At 29.6% G+C, this 18237-nt stretch overlaps 4 protein-coding genes across 4 annotated transcripts; 1 reads left to right on the forward strand and 3 right to left on the reverse strand.

Moving 5' to 3' along the window:
* Positions 1–67: 67 nt before the first annotated feature.
* On the forward strand, positions 68–6795 carry LOC130441934 (serine/threonine-protein phosphatase 4 regulatory subunit 4-like). Its single transcript, XM_056775822.1, has 12 exons — positions 68–236; positions 289–598; positions 665–777; positions 910–1142; positions 1476–1705; positions 2637–2817; positions 2915–3240; positions 3391–3622; positions 4104–4409; positions 4544–4655; positions 5068–5739; positions 6544–6795. Exons 1-12 carry the CDS (start codon positions 181–183, stop codon positions 6566–6568), a joined length of 2796 nt encoding a protein of 931 aa, XP_056631800.1. The 5' UTR covers positions 68–180; the 3' UTR covers positions 6569–6795.
* Positions 6796–6816: 21 nt separating this feature from the next.
* LOC130441936 (haloacid dehalogenase-like hydrolase domain-containing protein 2) lies at positions 6817–8527 on the reverse strand. Its single transcript, XM_056775824.1, has 4 exons — positions 7905–8527; positions 7548–7850; positions 7228–7441; positions 6817–6984 (listed from the first exon to the last, which is right to left on the reverse strand). The coding sequence occupies exons 1-4, from the start codon at positions 7988–7990 to the stop codon at positions 6817–6819; spliced, it is 771 nt and encodes a 256-aa protein (XP_056631802.1). The 5' UTR covers positions 7991–8527.
* Positions 8510–13856, reverse strand: LOC130441935 (zinc finger protein 26-like). Its single transcript, XM_056775823.1, has 7 exons — positions 12939–13856; positions 12548–12885; positions 11944–12118; positions 11290–11850; positions 10939–11207; positions 10658–10854; positions 8510–10099 (listed from the first exon to the last, which is right to left on the reverse strand). The coding sequence occupies exons 1-7, from the start codon at positions 13368–13370 to the stop codon at positions 9939–9941; spliced, it is 2133 nt and encodes a 710-aa protein (XP_056631801.1). The 5' UTR covers positions 13371–13856; the 3' UTR covers positions 8510–9938.
* Positions 13857–15319: 1463 nt separating this feature from the next.
* Positions 15320–17740, reverse strand: LOC130441937 (ubiquitin carboxyl-terminal hydrolase). Its single transcript, XM_056775826.1, has 7 exons — positions 17693–17740; positions 17622–17633; positions 17436–17564; positions 16256–16401; positions 15920–16073; positions 15727–15858; positions 15320–15615 (listed from the first exon to the last, which is right to left on the reverse strand). Exons 1-7 carry the CDS (start codon positions 17723–17725, stop codon positions 15529–15531), a joined length of 693 nt encoding a protein of 230 aa, XP_056631804.1. The 5' UTR covers positions 17726–17740; the 3' UTR covers positions 15320–15528.
* Between the last annotated feature and the right edge of the window lie 497 nt (positions 17741–18237).

Here is an 18237-nt window from a genome sequence, read left to right on the forward strand (position 1 = left end):
ACAGAACTAAAGCAGATTCTTCAATTTTTTGGGTTAATTATGAAATGGTCTTCTACTGTACAAGTACACAGTAATTTGACATACTTTGCATTTGACAATTTAAATAAATAAATTATGTCATGTACATCATTTCGAGTTAATTGTTGATTTTTTCAAAAAGTAGAACAATGCATTACAAAAATGGAAACTGATGAAGTTGAAGAATCAAAAAATCTACTATGGCAAGATTTATATATGTAATTAATGTGATTAATAAATATATTTTTGGTTCAATTAAACTTTTTCCAGGAAAGGGGATGATCTCCAGAAGTTGAGCGTAATTCAAGCTCTTCCAACATTACTACAAACAGATCGCAATGGCACCGTCACTAGAATTTTGCCGAAAATTCAACAAGAACTACCAGTTAATTCATCATCGGAATTTCATTTGGTTACAAGTAGAATGTTCAAAGTTCTTATTGAAATGAAACTCGATATGAATTTAATGCGTCCAGTTTTTCAGGGTATAGATAGTAAAGATCCTATTGTGGCAAGTGCTTGGAGTGAAACTTTACTTGAAGTCATTAAATGTTTATCAGATAATATGCTCAGAACTGATGTAAGTTTTTATATTTATATAATATAGTTATTCACAAAAATTAATAAGTCAAACCGTTGTTTATAGGTATTACCATTTGCAGTTAAACTATCTCAATTAAATAGGCCTACTTTTTATAGAATAGTTTCCTGTAAGATTCTTGGACAAGTAGCCATTCATCCAAAAATAACACCTTTTGAGTAAGATTTGCTTTATAATAAAAAATTCAAAATAATTATTGGTTTATTGCTTCATTTTGACTCACTAACCATATGAATATAGTCATCCAACACCTTGTCTTATTCATTTGATTTTAAAATATGATATTTCAGTGTAAAAAAAGACATAGTTCCATTGACACAGAGTCTATGTCAAGATTGCATGTATGAAGTTAGAGCGGCTATGTGTTCAGAGTTACCTAATATAGCCAAAGGTATAGCAAATGAAATCAATGTTAAAATCGCTCTTTTACCATGTTTAGTAGAATTATCAAGTGATGAAAATATGCAAGTCAGAGCAGCAGCTGTAGATGCAGCTGTTCTTCTCATACCTTTTTTAAATGCAGGTGAGTTGCAATTTGTAGAGTATCACTTGATAATGTGTTCCTTTCCGAAATGTCTGTAGATTGTTCATTAGGAAAGTTTGTTGTTGAATAACAGTTAAAAAGGAATAACCCTTTGTTCAGAAGCTATACCTCTGCTTCTTCGATTTTTGTAATTATTCTTCAAGATAGAAATAGAGAAATTTAATGGCTTTAATTGATATTAAGATGTGAATTTCTTTTTTCAATAAATTATGATTTCACTTAATCCTCAATATTGGTGTGTATGTAGAGTCATCAATCTATGATAAATATATTTTATGTGACTCTAATCAAATATATATATTTTTTCTTTAGAAACAATTACATCTACAGCAATACCTTTAGTAAAACAACTATGCATTCAATGCGGAAAACAAGGAGATCTAACATTCCCATCTGTAGCAAAAATTTATGGCAGATTACTAACCAATTTACAGACACACTTATCAGATGGAGACCGTGTATGGTTCTTAGATAATTATAAAGAATTGTCTAGAAGAGGATTATCAATAGATAAAAAAGATGTTGAAATAGATCCAGGAATGGTATTTTTATTTCAATATTATTTCTAATATGTCCATATTATCTAACAGTGCACACGAGACTTTCAGGGGGTATAAGAATAATATAGTTTGGATTAGACCCTTCCCCAGAACAATATTTGAAATTGAATCATTTTTCATGTAAATTATCAGAGGGAGCAATCCTGCAAATACCTATGATCTCTATTATCATTAATAACCCGTACTGGACAATGGTATTGTCTGGGGCTTATACAAGGTCGTCCAGTATTATGTATATTAATTTATATAGTTTATAGTGTTACAACTGTTTATACAAGTTGTTACAGAAATATGTATTGTTTTTCCTGAATATAAGTAATAAGGGGGTCTCAACTGATGAAAGGGGTGAATTGAGGGTCTTATTTTTTCAAACATCTGCCAAACGGTTTTAATTATGGAGCCCATATTTTGAAAGTAATTATAAGACATTAGAATTATTAATTTAATATTAATTTCATCACCATATCAAATGAATTCTGGGAAATTTTATAGACTAAGTGAAAATACATATACAACATTATAACAATCAATACAGGAGCACCTTTTATGTATAGGAAAGATTAAGGAAACAAGTTTTGAGAGAATTTATTCAAGTATTCAAAAATAAAAGGAAAATGTAACTTAAAAAAACTTCATTTACTTTCAAAAGTACTTTGTACTCCATTTGGGATAGGGTTGATGGTAGCTTGAAATTAGTTTTCATAATGTCTTATAATCTGTATAATGGAAACCATTTAGCAGATCTTTGAAACAGTAATCTTGCACTATGAGAATATAATGTACATAATTATGAATCACCTTGTATTTGTACACGTGTTGAAGGACAATTTACTGCAAGCCATAATTCAAAATAAAGCTTTTAATCACTATAAAAGCTGCCAATTCAATGCTATATATATTTATAATTTTTTAGACAGTAACATGCAGGGAATACTGTGCATCTAATCTTCCAGCTGTGACTCGTTTTGTTGTTACATTCCTCAAATCAGAGATGAATAAATGGTATTCTATTTTCAAAGATTTGGCTGGAGATCCTTGTTATATAGTAAGAAAAAGTGTGGCTGTCTGCATACATGAAATTACAAAAATATTGGGTAATTTTGGTCTTTATATATATATATATATATATATATATATATATATATATATATATATATATATATATATATACAATGTTTTTTCTTATTCTAGGAGCTGAGAGCAAAAAAATTCTGCCTGATTTGCTAAAACTTATTCGTGACGATTCTGAAGAAGTATTGGATGGGTTAGTACCAAACATAGGTACCACACTAGTCCTGTTCACTAACGCAGGTTTACTATCAAGAGAAGCAACAAGCCAATCTACTCTCGATATTGGCAGAGCTTTGTTAAAATGTCAAGTAGAAATATATAGCAACAATAATTGGCGTAGGAGGAAAGCATTCTTACAACAGTTGGAGAATTTGCCTACTTGTATGCCAGCAGATTTTATCCATCAACATTTTACACCCGTTATTATGAAATTGACAATAGAATCCGTAAGTATCTATATATGATATATTTACATCATAATTTCAGTATAGTAATGAAAGAAAACTGACATCCACAAGGTAGATCTAGAAATTTCATAATAAAAAATGTATTGCCATATATTTTGATAAATCTATAGAATATTTTATTCTTTTTAGCGAGCTAGACCAGTAAGGACACAAGCAGCTAGAACACTTTTGATTTTCCTCAGATATAACATAAAAGAAAATCATAGAAAATGGATCCGCGAGAATTTAATCAAACTTTTATGCAATTCCAATTCTTGTTATACCAGGCACATATTCATCAATATGTGTTATGATGCTATTAAAATATTCAGCTGGAAATATTTCAAGGAACATTTCTATTTACCTCTTCTTAGTTTGGGAGGTAACGTATTATTTATAAAATTATTGTGCTAATCAATTACCAAACAAGAAAAACAAGATAGAGAAAAAAAGTTAATTTGGAAAAAATGAATTAATAATCACTTGTACAATTTTTTTAATGCTTGGTGGAATATAGGGATACTGGGCAGGAAGCTCTGCAACAAAACAGTAAGTTAAACGGGTAGATAATTGTAATTAAGTTAATTAAAGGTTTTGCAATTTCAAAAATGTATATCATAAAATAAATATAAATAAAAGAGTATAGAAGAGGTACTTAGATAGAGTTTAATGAAGATGCTTGAAACATTTTCAAGAACTATGAAACTGGAAATACTTGTACAAATATAATAATCTCCATGAGAAGAGGATATATCTATTGTATTAATTTACAGATTGTGGACATCGAGTGAACAACCATTGTATTTGTGCACTTTGAAAATTTATAAAAACTTTCATAATTAATTCATTTATTTCAATTTCAGATGATCCAGTATCGACGATACGCCTTTGTGTCGTCAAAATATGTCCAACTTTGAAACAAATGCTTGTGATGCCCATTGACCGTAATCTACAAATGAAATTGGAAAATTTCGTTTCAAAAATTGAAATGTTGGAAAAAGACAAAGATGTGATTTCTATGTTAAAGCAAAAATTGAAAGAAATGCGATCACCACAGATCAACAAACAAGAATGTTTACTGGAAGAAAAAAGAAAAATAGAAGAAGAAGAAAAAATAATGTTGGGAAAATCTCTACCGAATTCTTTATCTAGAACTGAACAAGAAAGCAGTAAGTAAAGTATAATCAAGGCAAGCCTCCTATTCTTGATGTGATTCTGTCTGAATGAATCTCTATTTTCTTTTTACTGTAGTATATGTATTTGAAAAGCTACAAAATTGATTTTGTTTGTGTGTATGTTTCAGCATATTTTACAAGTAGACCTGGAAGAGATAATAACCATCGTCGGTCTTTGTCACTTCAAAGCCAAAGTTCTAGCATAATATCCAGGGCTCAAAGTGTTTCATCTAATGTGAGGTAAGTAAATTGAGGAAATAGACATAATTTGTTTTTGATAAATTTAGTAAATTTTTTGGAAGGAACTGTATTGTTAACATTTTCAAAAAATTTAATCATCTGAAAACTAAAACTTGGACATATGAAGTTTTGATTAATGCACCAAAAATCTCAAAAAAAAACAAAGTTCAGATATTCACTTTTGTTATAAATGGAAGCCATAGACAACTATGAATATATCAACTGAACTGAGCTCCTAATTTTCGGAAAAATATTACCAGTTGTTTCTCATATACATATGGACCTAGCTCCTCAGGGATTGTAAAAAATTTACTGTAATTACATCAAAAACTTGTATTTAGGTTAACGAAATATGTTTCTATATTTCTATCTATCTTATTATTCTAGCTTAGTGCTTATTTTTTGTTTTTAGCGAAATGAGCTTCTTAGATCAACACTTCTACATAGACGCAGGTGTAGCACTACCAGAAACTGCCTCTAACTCGTCTCTTCAAGCTATTGAAGAAAATATGTCTCTTCTTTCTGTCGATAGTCCTCAAAGTCAAGAGGAAAACATATCAACAGTTTCTGTTGAAAACACCAACATTGAAAATATGTCGGACGAAGATCTGCTTGAGCTGAAAATCTCCACTACTAATATTACTGACGATGTTAAAGTTAATATTGAAAAAAAGGCCAGTAGATTGTCTTCTGAGGGAGTTAAAAAGAGAAATAAAAGAAATTCTTGTCTTTTCTCAAGTGATATACCAAAAAGTAATAACGGTGCTTTTTTGAAACGTAGAAGTTTAAATATTAGTAGTGGGGAAACTAGTAGGATTCCAGTAATAACCAAAAATGTACCTGAAAAAGTTGGATGTAAAATTAAAATAGAAAAACCTTCGAGGTTAAAAAAGCCATCAATGAGAACTGAAAATAATAGAAATAGAGATGATAATGCAAACATTTATATCAAAGCTGTTGGTGAATTTGATTTAGTTGATACAGAAGTTAAGGAAAATAGGACAAATAATAGCAGTATTAAGGATAAAGTAGTCGGAAAGCAAAGTAATGGTGCCAAAGTATCTAACTTACCAGTATTAATAAAGTAAGTATATTTCTTTCCTTACTTAACCTAAACTCTCTTCAATATCTTGCTTATATTAAAATTAAATAATAATTAAACTGAACTCCGCATGTTTCGATAACCTATTTACCTTTAGTAATTAAAATGTAATAGTGTAACTTGTTTTTTTTTCAGCATCCCTTGTCTCCATTTTGTGCTATTTATTTATTTAATTACTCTTTATCGGGGTCCTAATAAGAGTCTGAGCCACTGCTAACTTATATTCACTTTCTACCACTGTAAGCTGGAATTCTCCAATCAGTAGATTAAAATATCATTTACATTGTGAATAAATCAATTTGGATATTTTTGCTTTGTAGTGTTATGATAAATATTTGAAAATGATTTGAAATCGCTTATTCTTTTATTTAAGTACATTTTAAAAAAATCAGTATTAAAGGAGGAAATGAAACAAAATCAAAAGGGTTAACATTTACATAGTGCCACAGACAATCTATTTATATTGAAATAAACGCTGATTAAGTATTTATGAAATACAATCTTTTTACATTTCAATAATTATTTTGGATTTTTCTAGAAATAACTAGCTGGACAAATATGTCATTTTTAACAAAGCTAAAATATGCTTATTGTTTGTATAAATATTATTGCCAATGCTATTTTACTTTGGTAGACTTATCTACAGCTCTGAAATAAAATAAACAGCATGAACCGTCTATAAAATAGGTGGTTTGTGATTTTTAATGGTCACAGGATAAACCTGACATCTATTGATAGATAAAATGTATGGAAACTTCATTTAAATGTTTGTTTTTTTTGTTGCAGACGTGCAGCTTCCAGCACAAAATGAAAAAATTGTATATTTACCAGATAATCGAAACTAGAGGATTTAAACAACTCCTAACTAACATCGTTAATTCATATTTTTTATAGACGTATAACTTTTATAAATTATTTAAATTTTTAGATGTTACTGAACTTTACATGTATTTTTTAAATATTTATTGAAACAGAGTTTTGTCATATATTAATACTTTAATAGATTAGTTTTATAAATATATTATACAAATTGTTAAATACTACTTATTACTAAATGAATTATTCAACTTGTGTTAAAATATTTTCAACGGCTTCAACGAAACTTGGAAATACAGCTGAAGGGGGTGGACTTATCTTACCTTCATCGCCAACTTTATACTTTCCTGTTTGGACGAGATAACCACGTAATCCTGCTTTCATTGCACCTTGTATATCATCATTCACGTCCTACAAAAAAAGCTTTCAATAGTTTTATTTATTTATATAATAAACTTAAGTTATATAGAGTAAACTCCAGCCAAATGTTAACTATGGATACTAGTGGTGAATCTATGTCCACACATTGCATACTTATACTAAGGTTGAAATTCTATCCAAAAGAGTGAAGTTATTAATAATATCATAAAATAAAAAAATAACAAAGTTTGGGAAAAATGCTTTTAAAAGATTAAAAGTAAATAGTTTGCTTACATCTCCTATCATAATAGCTTCTTCTGGTTTATTCTGAGAACCTAAAGCAGATAGGAAAAATGAACTATTTGGTTTACCAACTACTTCAGCAGTGCATTCTGCTGAGTATTCTAATCCTTTAACGAAAAATCCTGGTCCCAGTGCCAGACCATCAGACCTTTTGTAATATTTTCCTGCATGTATGGCTATCAATTGAGCACCTGCTTGTAAATGTCTGTAATACAAATATTACCTCTAATAAATTTACTATTAGCTCAGTATACTAACCTCTGATAAATCACCTAGAATGTTAATATTTATCTTCAATTGAAGTGATTTACCTGAAAGCTTCATTTAATTTTTCATAATGAAATTCTGTTGGTGCAAGACCAACAATTACAGCGTTTGGAGTGTCTGTTGAGGGACATGCTATCCCTTCAAAATCTTCTAGAGCTGCTTGTTCAAGCATTAACATAGGTTTTAAATTACGTTGATCGATTAGATTTCTAGCAGCTGTCAAAGAGCTTAAAATATCTTCCTTGTTTACATCAAATCCCAATTGTGTTAATCTTTGATGAAGAATTCTTTTGCTTTCTTTTGTAGTATTCGTCACAAACTTTATATAAAGCTCTTTCTCACGGAGCCTGAAATTTAGTAATTTGAAAAAATTGTTTAACAATTAAGATTAGAATATTTACCTTTTCAAAGCCTCAACGCATCCAGATATTGCTTGATTTTCTATATGTAAGGTACCACTCAAATCTATTAAAACAGCTTTTATCATTTTTATTTCTATTAATTTGAAAGCAAACCGTATTCTAACCTCAAATCAGAGTTGTATGTACAGGATTATGCAATCCTAAATACTTTATTGTGATAAATATTATAAAATCGGGAATAATAACACACACAGACGATATATAATATTTCAGTATCATATAAATTAATTTTCATGAAATTTAAATTCAATCTAGAGCTCTAGCTTTAGTAATGAAAACCAAACGAATATTGCAGGGATATTTAGTAGTTCTAGCGCTCTCCAAATAAAGTTATTAAAAAAGAAGATTTACGTAAACAATCTCTTATGTTAACCGCGCCTGGATTAAGACTAATCAAAATTCAAGGAAAAATGAACTCGACCCCATCTTTTTCTCTGGACTATGTTTACTCCATTCTAACGCTTAAATAATGGAAATGATTACTCTAATTATACATTAATGCAGCACTGATTCAGTTTTCAATTGCTTTTCATACATTTCCTAAATTATGGAGAAAAAAAAAATAAAATAAAATCGCACTGTGTTTAAACACATTTATTTCGATATCGATCTATAAATACAGTACATTTATGTTTTGCAACAATAAAAACTGAGAAGTCTTAATATAAAACATGTTTTCTAAAAAATCATTGCAAAAAGCAGCAAATACATAATGATTAAACATGCATTTACATAAATGTGGATTAGTATCGAAAGAAAGGTTATAATTCATCTAGATTTAAACCACTTGAAGCACAAATAAATGAAAAAAATGAGGGATAGAATAAACATTAGATTTTGATCCTGCTAACACGTACGATGTGTGATCAAAAAATATGGTTAATGGATTTTTATAACAGCAATTGCTTTAGTTGTATCTATTTGAACATTTGTGTTTTGTACCCTCAACTATTGAACCCCTTCTGAATTGGTAATCTACTAATTTATAGTGAAATCTTGTCTGTTGTAAAATAAATATCGTTAACAACATATTAAGTTTTGTTTCAAATTGACAAAAGTGCAAAAGAAGCTCACAAAATGTTAAATTCCGCCTTGGACAAACTTGTTCATTCAAACAAGTGATTGACTATCCAAGAGCTGAATGACAAACTTCTACAGGTTCATGCAAAGCATTCTTGAGAAATGAACAAAAATAATGGCCTAAGGGGTATAAATTTGGATGTCTCATTGAAAAACAAGTGACTAACTTTGACCTAAAAATAACTATTAATAATTCAAAAGTTGAGGGTAGAAATTTTATTGGAATTTTACAAGGAGATACATGAATGTTTCCAATATGAAATGCGAGTAAGTCCACATCAGCTTTACTCACCAGGTTTAGCACCATGTGACATCTAGCACGGTACCTGGAAACGTTTCAACTCCATTCATAATATTGAAATGTCGCGAGAGAGTACATGAAAACCATTCCAAAAGAAGCACTATAGAAAGTGTTTCAGGCATCTTTTAGTACTTTGAAGAAGATTTTCCGTTATACTCTTATTTGTTTTGACGAAATATATCATTGTATTTTAGAATCACACCTCATATATCAATTTTTTCCTATATAAAGTTCATAAATGTAATTTTATATTCTATATAGTCGTTAAAACAATAAACTAACATCTAAATTCCAAATATTTTATATAGTAATAGTAATAATTTTCTAAAAATAAATTACTTGTTGTATAGAACTACTAAAAAATATTCAGCAGTTCAATATATTATCAAAAAACATTTGTTTGTACCAGGGACTGAATTGTATCAGAATATACCAGAACTTTGTTATCAATAATTGAAAATATGTTCTGCAATAAGATAAAACTAGAGTTACCTAGAAGCTTATGGAATGTATCTGCTGAATTTGAGGATTAAAGTTTCTTCTAATCAACTTATCATTCTAATTTGACTGAGTAAAATTGTAGACAGGCTGAGACAAACAAAATACTAAATTCATTCTATACAACAAGATTTTTATGTATCAACACTGTTATCACTTTTCCTATCAAATTTTCTAACTTGAACTCCACTGTTAATTCTTTTGTCTAACAGAGAATCTATTTCATTTTTTTGCATCGGTTTCAGTGAGGCGTTGAGAATCTGCTGACCTGCGCTCTTCAAAACTACTTGTCCACCTAAAATAGTTATTAGTTATGTATCAAATTTGATAAAATTTACAGCATTAGAAAATATTTTGAGTACCCAAATTTAATACATTGTATCTAGAAAAATGACAATTATTATATTTATTGAATCAAGGATAGTATTTGTGAGAATTTCAATTAAAAAAAGGGGAATTATGCTTTTAAACACTATATACAAAATATAAACTACGATAATACTACAAAAAATGTTGGAGCACATGAAAGAGATACTTGGAGAATACCAACATGACTTTATGGAGGTTGATCCAGTATAGACAGAAGAACAAAAAAAAAGGATTAGACATAAAAGAAAAAAGACCAAATACATGATGGAAAAATAAATGGAACAACCATAAGAGAGTACAGTTTTGAAAAAGTGCTTGAGCATCATAGCAAATGGAGAAAATTATGATTAGAAGAGATAAAGGACGGCATACAAGAGGCTGGAATGGTATGGACACCTAGAGAGATGGCAGCTGGATTCGGTAATATAAAAAAGAAAAAAAAAGCCTTTCAATCCAAATATAGTAATCCCAATAAAGTATATACCTTTAACTTCTAGAATTCCTTGTTTTGCCATTGCTTTCATTTCATCCTTGGTGAATATAAATTTCTGAACTTTGACAATCTTGTCACCCATCTTGACTTTATTATCCTGTAAAGTTGTTGAATCCAATAAAGTATCATGTGCAGTAGTAGTTGTTTGTTGCACCATTTCTGCTGGTGTTGGTTTCAAGGGATTAGAACTAAAAATATAAAATAAACAAAAACAAAAAATATCCAAAGGCATTGTGAATTTTGGCAATGGTTAAAGTCTGAAGCTAATTTACCTCGCATCTGGTAAGTTTTTGTTGAGTGCATTCCTCCTTTGGTACACCTTAGTTCCTTCTTGACGTACAATAGGTTTAATAGACTCACTTTCTACAACTTCCATCTCTTCATCACCAGCTTCTTCCTGGACATCTTCTTCTAAATCAACTTCATCCTTCAAAAATTCAATGCGTTGTCTATTTACATCTTCAGATTTTTTTTCAGTAGATTTTTGTGTAAGTTGTAAAGTAAGTTCTGGATTGTCCACATCTATTGTGAAATGCATTGCCTGTAAATAAATTCTTTGTAATACATGAAAATACTAGAAGTATTTGTTGTGAATTAAGAAATGCAAATACTAATTTTCTTACTTCATCTTCTGCTGTATCATTTTGCTCATCATCATCATCGACCCCATCAACAGAGGAGCCTTTAAATACCTCTTTCTCGATTTGTTCTTCATACTCCATTTCTGCATGGTCTAATTCGTGTTCTTCTAATTGCATTTCTGTTTCAAAGCTATATTCACATTTACCACAGCTATAAGGAAGGCCACTCAAATGTGTAGTGATGTGTTCCTTAACCAATTCTGCTGTTTCAAATGTAGTGTTGCAAATGACACATTTGAGATTAACCATAGAATGAATAGCACTGTGGTTAATCAAAATTTCTGATGTTCGGAATGACATGCTGCAAATGTGGCATTTATAAGGACCGATTGAGTCATTTGTGGCATAGTGACCACGCATATGTCTTGTTAAATGATGGCTGAGAAGGAATGTTCTTCCACAAAGTTTACAGGGATAGGGTCGTAACCCTGCATGAGAGGTGATGTGTCTGGTCAACTTTATAGCTGATATGAAGCTGGCATCGCAGTAATTACATTTGTGAGGTTTGTTGTTGCTATGAACAGCTTCATGACGTTCAAGACCCTATAGAATCAATAAAAAATTTAATTGGTTAATTTTATGTCTCTCTTAATTAATATAAATATAAGTCCTTATTAATATTTTTTTCAGATATACCTGCTTAAAGACGAAACTTTTGTTACAAATTTTACAAGTAAATGCTTTCTTTTTATTGTGTTTCTCCATGTGATATTCTAGAAGTTCTTTTCGCAAAAATGCAACATTACATACTTGGCAAGTAAACTTAGGTTCTTCATCGTGAGTTTTTATATGTCTCCTTAAAAGTGGTTCCCTAAAATTATAAATCATTTCACTGGATTATCCAGGCAATTAGAACCAACAAGGCTTTCCAATATTTAATGCTACTAACAAATTGAATTATATTGTCAATAGGGCAGACATCTCAGTATTTAGAAGATAGACTAAAAGGTCATCAATACTATAAAAAAATAAAACTGCATTAACAAACCAATAAATATAAAAAAAGAACAATTCAATTAAAAAGATTCAAAAATTTTCAATCAAATCCACGAAAAGGAGAATTTTTAGAAAACCTTCAGATTCATAAAAAGGAGAAAGCTATCAATGATAAAAAAGTAACAATGTAAGTACAATTTACAGCTCTATTTTGTAAATTCTAATACAACTACAAATAATTTGACTGATACATTTTGTTTGTTTTAACATTTGGATACATAATAAAATAAAAATTTCCACATACCTATTGAATGTTTTATCACACAAAGAACATGAAAACTCTTTTATGGGATTGTGAGTACGAATATGTTTCTGAAGATCATATTTAGTATAAAATTTACACTTGCAAATTTCACATATGAAATTACGTTCTCTGCTATGTTGAGACATATGTAAATCCAAAAGTTGTTTCAAAGGAAACGTTTTTTCACAATATTCACAAGGAAATATGGATGTTTCCACTTTTTCAACCTCTGTATATTTTGATACCGAATCATTAGTAGCTTCAGCTTCCTCATTAGTATTATAGAGTACCCTTTCTGTTTCATGTTGTTCTACGTCTTGGAATTCCACTTCAATTTCCTAAAATAAAATATATTTAATGCAAAATATGGGATATGTTGATATATACAAACCTTATTATTTTCAAATTCTTGTTGGATTGTAGCTGCATTAGACTTTTCATTTTCATTAACTACTGTGATAAACTTATCTGGAGCAAGTTGAACTTTAATTTGAACAACGTTTTGCATATAAGGTTTTGAAAGTTGGCCTGTTACAAGAAAAAGTTTTAATGCATCGTCTGCTTTTTTACAATTCATTTTGAATATGTATGCTTGTGTTGTTAAGTGACAACAACTTTTACATATATATTGCGGCATTCCATCGTTTTGAATTACCTCTATAGCAATACAGCCCATAATTCGCAGTGGTAGAGATGGTAACGGAATTGGTATTTCGGGATCTTGTGGGTGTTTTTCGTGGATATTTAACAAGTCTGTTTCTTCATTACAAAGACAAAATCGACAAACCTTCATTTGCCTTAGGATATTGGCTCTATCTTCCATCGTGGATGTTATTCCTAAACTACTATTATTTTTGTAAAGGTTATTATTTTAATTGGAATTATTATTTAAATTTTGATAATCGTTTTACCAATTATCAATGTTTTGTTTAAATACTGCCAAAAATACATTGACAGACGCCGTTGACTGGGACAAACTACAGTTCCCACGGATTACTCAAGGTCATTTTTTGCCATGTAGCACCCTGGATTGGTCTATCAGCGTATCTTCAAAATCAAACAAGCGATGCAAGTCCATTAATGTACTACATTTATTCCCATATCCTTATCAATATGTAATTGAAATGTACAAAACGGTTGCTGAATAGCAGTACTGAATATTTTATTTAAAACTAATTCTAATTTGTAACTTTGGGATCTATTTTGAGCAGAAAAGATATATTTGAATATATATTACTTGTTCTGATGAAGTGGTATCCCTGTTTATATTTAACGCTTAACCTTAGAACATAATACTACTCTATGTTCTAAGCACTTAAACATTCTATGTGATATGTGATGCTTATGGTGTATTCTGTGGCTTTTTCATATATAAATAAACAAACGTTTTTATTAATTTCGCTTTAAAATAAAAATGAAGTAGTATAGTCTTTTTTGATTGAAATTAAGCATATCATTTCTTTATGTTATAAAATAATTTTTTCTACGCCAAAATGAATGTCAGAAAAAATCAATTCTGTGCTGATGCCAACATAATTGCTATACTTCACTTAATGCCTATGATACAAGTTAGTTACAGACAAATTATTAATTTTTCGTTAATAATTTAACATGTGTTACGATAAAGGGTAAAATTTCAAAATAAATTTTTGTTAGTTTATTTTATTAATCATAATGAATCAGAGAATAATGAAGTTACGCCGAACAAAATATTGAATCATTTTTTATAAAATGTTAATTTCGATCATATTTAAAGTTTGTGAAGTTATTCTTTATACAATGTAACCAAATGAAGTACTCCGAGCTGGATACGATCGTGAGTGTTGGTTAAGTGGTAGTAAACAATTTGATATTAAGACTTTTATCAAAAGTTGCTAATTCTTAAAAATGGTTTGATCAAATATGAAGAAATGAGAATTATTCTAATTTCTCTTTCATATCAAATGTCTTTATTGTCCAACTTGTCCCTATACCACCTTAGAGGCACTGCTAAACTTACCTTTCATTCACTGTATAGTGAAAAGAGGCATTTAGTGAAGCCTACAGGCTTATCCAGATAGAAGAATAAAAGGCAGGAATTCTTACAGGTCACTTATAAATTCTAGAAATTATTAAGGTAGAAATGCAGATATAAACTAATTGACCAAACGTATAGCATGATAAACACAAATATCCTATTCAAAATGGTAACCAATGGTCATCAGTCTTCTGCAAGTTCGAAATGTATTTCATTGATATATAGATGGTTCAATGCCAGCTCAAGGAGCTGGATTGGGCATTTTTGGACCAAAAACTCAATATTTTCAGGCAGAATTGTTAGAAATAAATATTTGTGCTCAGGAGTGTTTGTTTGTTTAAGGAATTGAGTGAATAGCCAAAGTTTCATTATAGTAACACTTCAGGTCCAAGACAAATAAAACCATATCAGTGAAGGAGTCTGAGGAACTTACCGTTATGTCCAGAAACGATATTAAACTAGTGATCTATATTCTGACAGATCACCACCACCTTTAAATACCGTTCTAAGATGATATGGAAGGCTTAGAACCTCGAAGAGTACTGTCAACCCATTGGGAAGTGGGATACAAGAATGCTCAAAAATAGCATCCATTGGGAGAAATCTACATATTTTGGACGCATATAACAATGAGATAAAGAGTAGATTAGAGGTGCAAAGTTAAAGTTGAAAAGCCAAAACGACTCCCCAAAAAATCTACAATCATTTGTTGTTTAATTCACAAAATAAACTAAATTTAAATGATTTAAATAAAACAAAAGTAATAATCATTTATTTGGCTTCAATGCTCATATCACAATTTAAATGTAGAGTAGAAAAAACAATTATAAACAAGGCACGTGGAAAAGCTACATCGAAAAAAGAATATAGAGGATTAAGCGAAAATAACATAAAAAATTGAAGTAAGCTTTGTAAGCAAATTTGTATTTGTTTCCATATTTGTTATTCCGCCTTGGATTTGGATTTATTCAGATTCCACTAGTGCCATTACAGTAAAGTTTATGTCTTCAGAATCTCTCTCCATGAATTCTTTGCACACCCTAGCCGCATCCTAAAATATATTTCCTAAACTTAAAACCTTTGAAATATAGACTGCTATTTCCATTACCTGAAGAAGCTGTTAATTTTATCTATTAAAGAGAAGTGACAATTTTGTACATACCTCTAAGAAAGTTTCATGCGTGGTTTTACCATGTACAACAGGAAAATCTTTTCTTCCATCTAATTCGTATAGGTCGCCATCTTTTTCCACCAAGGCTACAAAATGGTGATTCACTTGTTCATCGGGATTTACCTAAAAAAAATAAGGTGTATTTGATATATTAGAACAATTGTTGAATACAAAAAAAATCTACCTCTGTCTGCCCTTCCATAGCCAATTCTTGATGAGTAGTAATCAACTTATAAGCTATATCTTCAGCTTTTACCAATATATCCCCCCTTTCTTCAGGTGACATATTCTTTGAATCAGACAATAGTTTTTTAAATGCACCCTCACCAAGTTGTACTCTATAAAACATGTTAAAATACTTAATTATTAATATTTATTTTTCTTGATTTCACATTACTTTTCTTTAAATATATAATATTCTATTAATAGCTCCAGTTTTCAACTGGATCATATTTACCATAGAAAACCAACATACATGGAAACAAAAAACTTTTCTATAAACTTAAAATATAAATTGTACCTTTCCTCATTGTTTGCAATACTATGGATCAAAGCAATGGTACCACAAGCGTTTGATACTTTCTGCTTCATATACCAAAGATTTGGACTAACTTCTTGTCCTTTATTAAGCAATTCTTCTTTTTCTTTCTGTGCATGTGTATAATACTACAAATATAATTATTTTTATGTTGAGATGCTTCTTAAATTTGGAAATTGCGATGAACTTTCAGAAGAATTGATAGCCATATGACTAAGATAAATAGAATTAATTTCATGTAGTATCTTTGGACCCAGAGTGAACTTTTCCAAATGTTACTCATTACGGAATGTCGCCCATTAAAGATGCTGACACTGTTTAGTCCAATTTTCAAAGCAAAGAATCTTTAAACTTGTTAATAAATTTTACATTTAATTCAGAAGTTACAAGGTATTGAAATATTTTCTTTAAAACTGACCTTTGGTGGTTAATAGGAAGAAATGGATTACAGAATATTGATCTTAAAAGTCATATCAACAAAAAAAAATATATACAAATCTCAATTTCGAAGAACAATATTACAAGACTCATTGCAATACCAAAAATAACGGAAAATCGATTTAGTTTATTTTTTAATATTGATGTTTCAATAATGTTTGGGCAGTATCAAAGAAACCAACTTCTAACTTTCAAAAGCTTTCAAAAGCAAAAATCCCAACAATATGTCACCATAATATATCCCACACACTGGTCAGTATTCCTTTCAATAAATAGTATAGTATGGATCAATCCCAGTATGAGGTAAAATCAATATAAGAAAATAAAAAATTGGTAAGCTAAGACCATTCATTTAAACTGCAACATCAAAATTCAAGCGACCACTTTTAAGATGCCCATTATTATAATATTATCTTATTTTATTAGTTTTTTTATCAATAAAAACTTAATTCTAAGCTATAAGCTAATGTATATCTTGGTAATTCAATATTGGTTAAATAGCAATGATTTCATGCTTTCTGAACAATGAACAGTTTAAATATTTCATTTTAATTTCATTCTCTAATTTAGGAACTAATGCCTCTATAAATTTTGAAAATAAATAAATACTTTCTTGACACAAAAATAAATAAATATTTATTTTAAAATAATCGATTTTTTAACTAAACTATTAAAAAAATGTGGAATACTTTATGATAAATCGATACATTGATGAATTGCTTACCTTCTCACTACAAGGAAAAAGCAATATAAGAGCAATTACTGGCCGAGGAATCCATGCAAGAGCATCAGTATCCAAACCGTAAACATCGACTACTTTATATTTTTCAGGTACACCCAAGACGTGCATGAACTGCAATTTTTCGAAAATTAATACGATGATTTCGGCGTAAATAAACATCAAACTTACCTTATTCATAACCTAAAACAAACAAATATTAGAATTTTCAAATATGTGTTGAATACATTTCATTTACTCACATCTGGATTTGATTCCAAAGGAAAGAGGGACATTTTAATTTTAAATCTGAATAATTTGGACTGAAACTATTAATTTTTTAATGAAATAAATCGATTTGCTCGGAAAAGCCGACGTCAAGCTTTATATTACAAATATGGCGTATTGAGTGATATCTGTCAGACCCAGCTTTCCGATGCCACCCGATCCTCCAATTCAGTGAGGTACTAGAAAAATTTATTAATCAGTTTAAAAAAAAATGATTCACATAACCCATTTTCACTTGATTTCATTTTTAGAATTTTCAACACTATAATCGATTATCAAAAATAAGTGCGGCATTCCTCATGCTTTTCTAAAAGTAGAAAATTAAGGATCTAGATAAGTTGACTATTAATTATCAGTTGAATATATTGGCAGTAAGATGAGGCTCCTTTTTATGTTGTTTAAGCCATTATTTAAAATAATATAAATTGATTGCTAACACACAGTCATTTCATTTTAGAGTTTAACGATGATTCAGTCATAATTTTTTTTTAAATTATTTAATTTAAAATTATTAATTTGA

The sequence above is a fragment of the Diorhabda sublineata genome, chromosome 3 (assembly GCF_026230105.1).
Source record: "Diorhabda sublineata isolate icDioSubl1.1 chromosome 3, icDioSubl1.1, whole genome shotgun sequence".
Taxonomy (NCBI): domain Eukaryota; kingdom Metazoa; phylum Arthropoda; class Insecta; order Coleoptera; family Chrysomelidae; genus Diorhabda; species Diorhabda sublineata.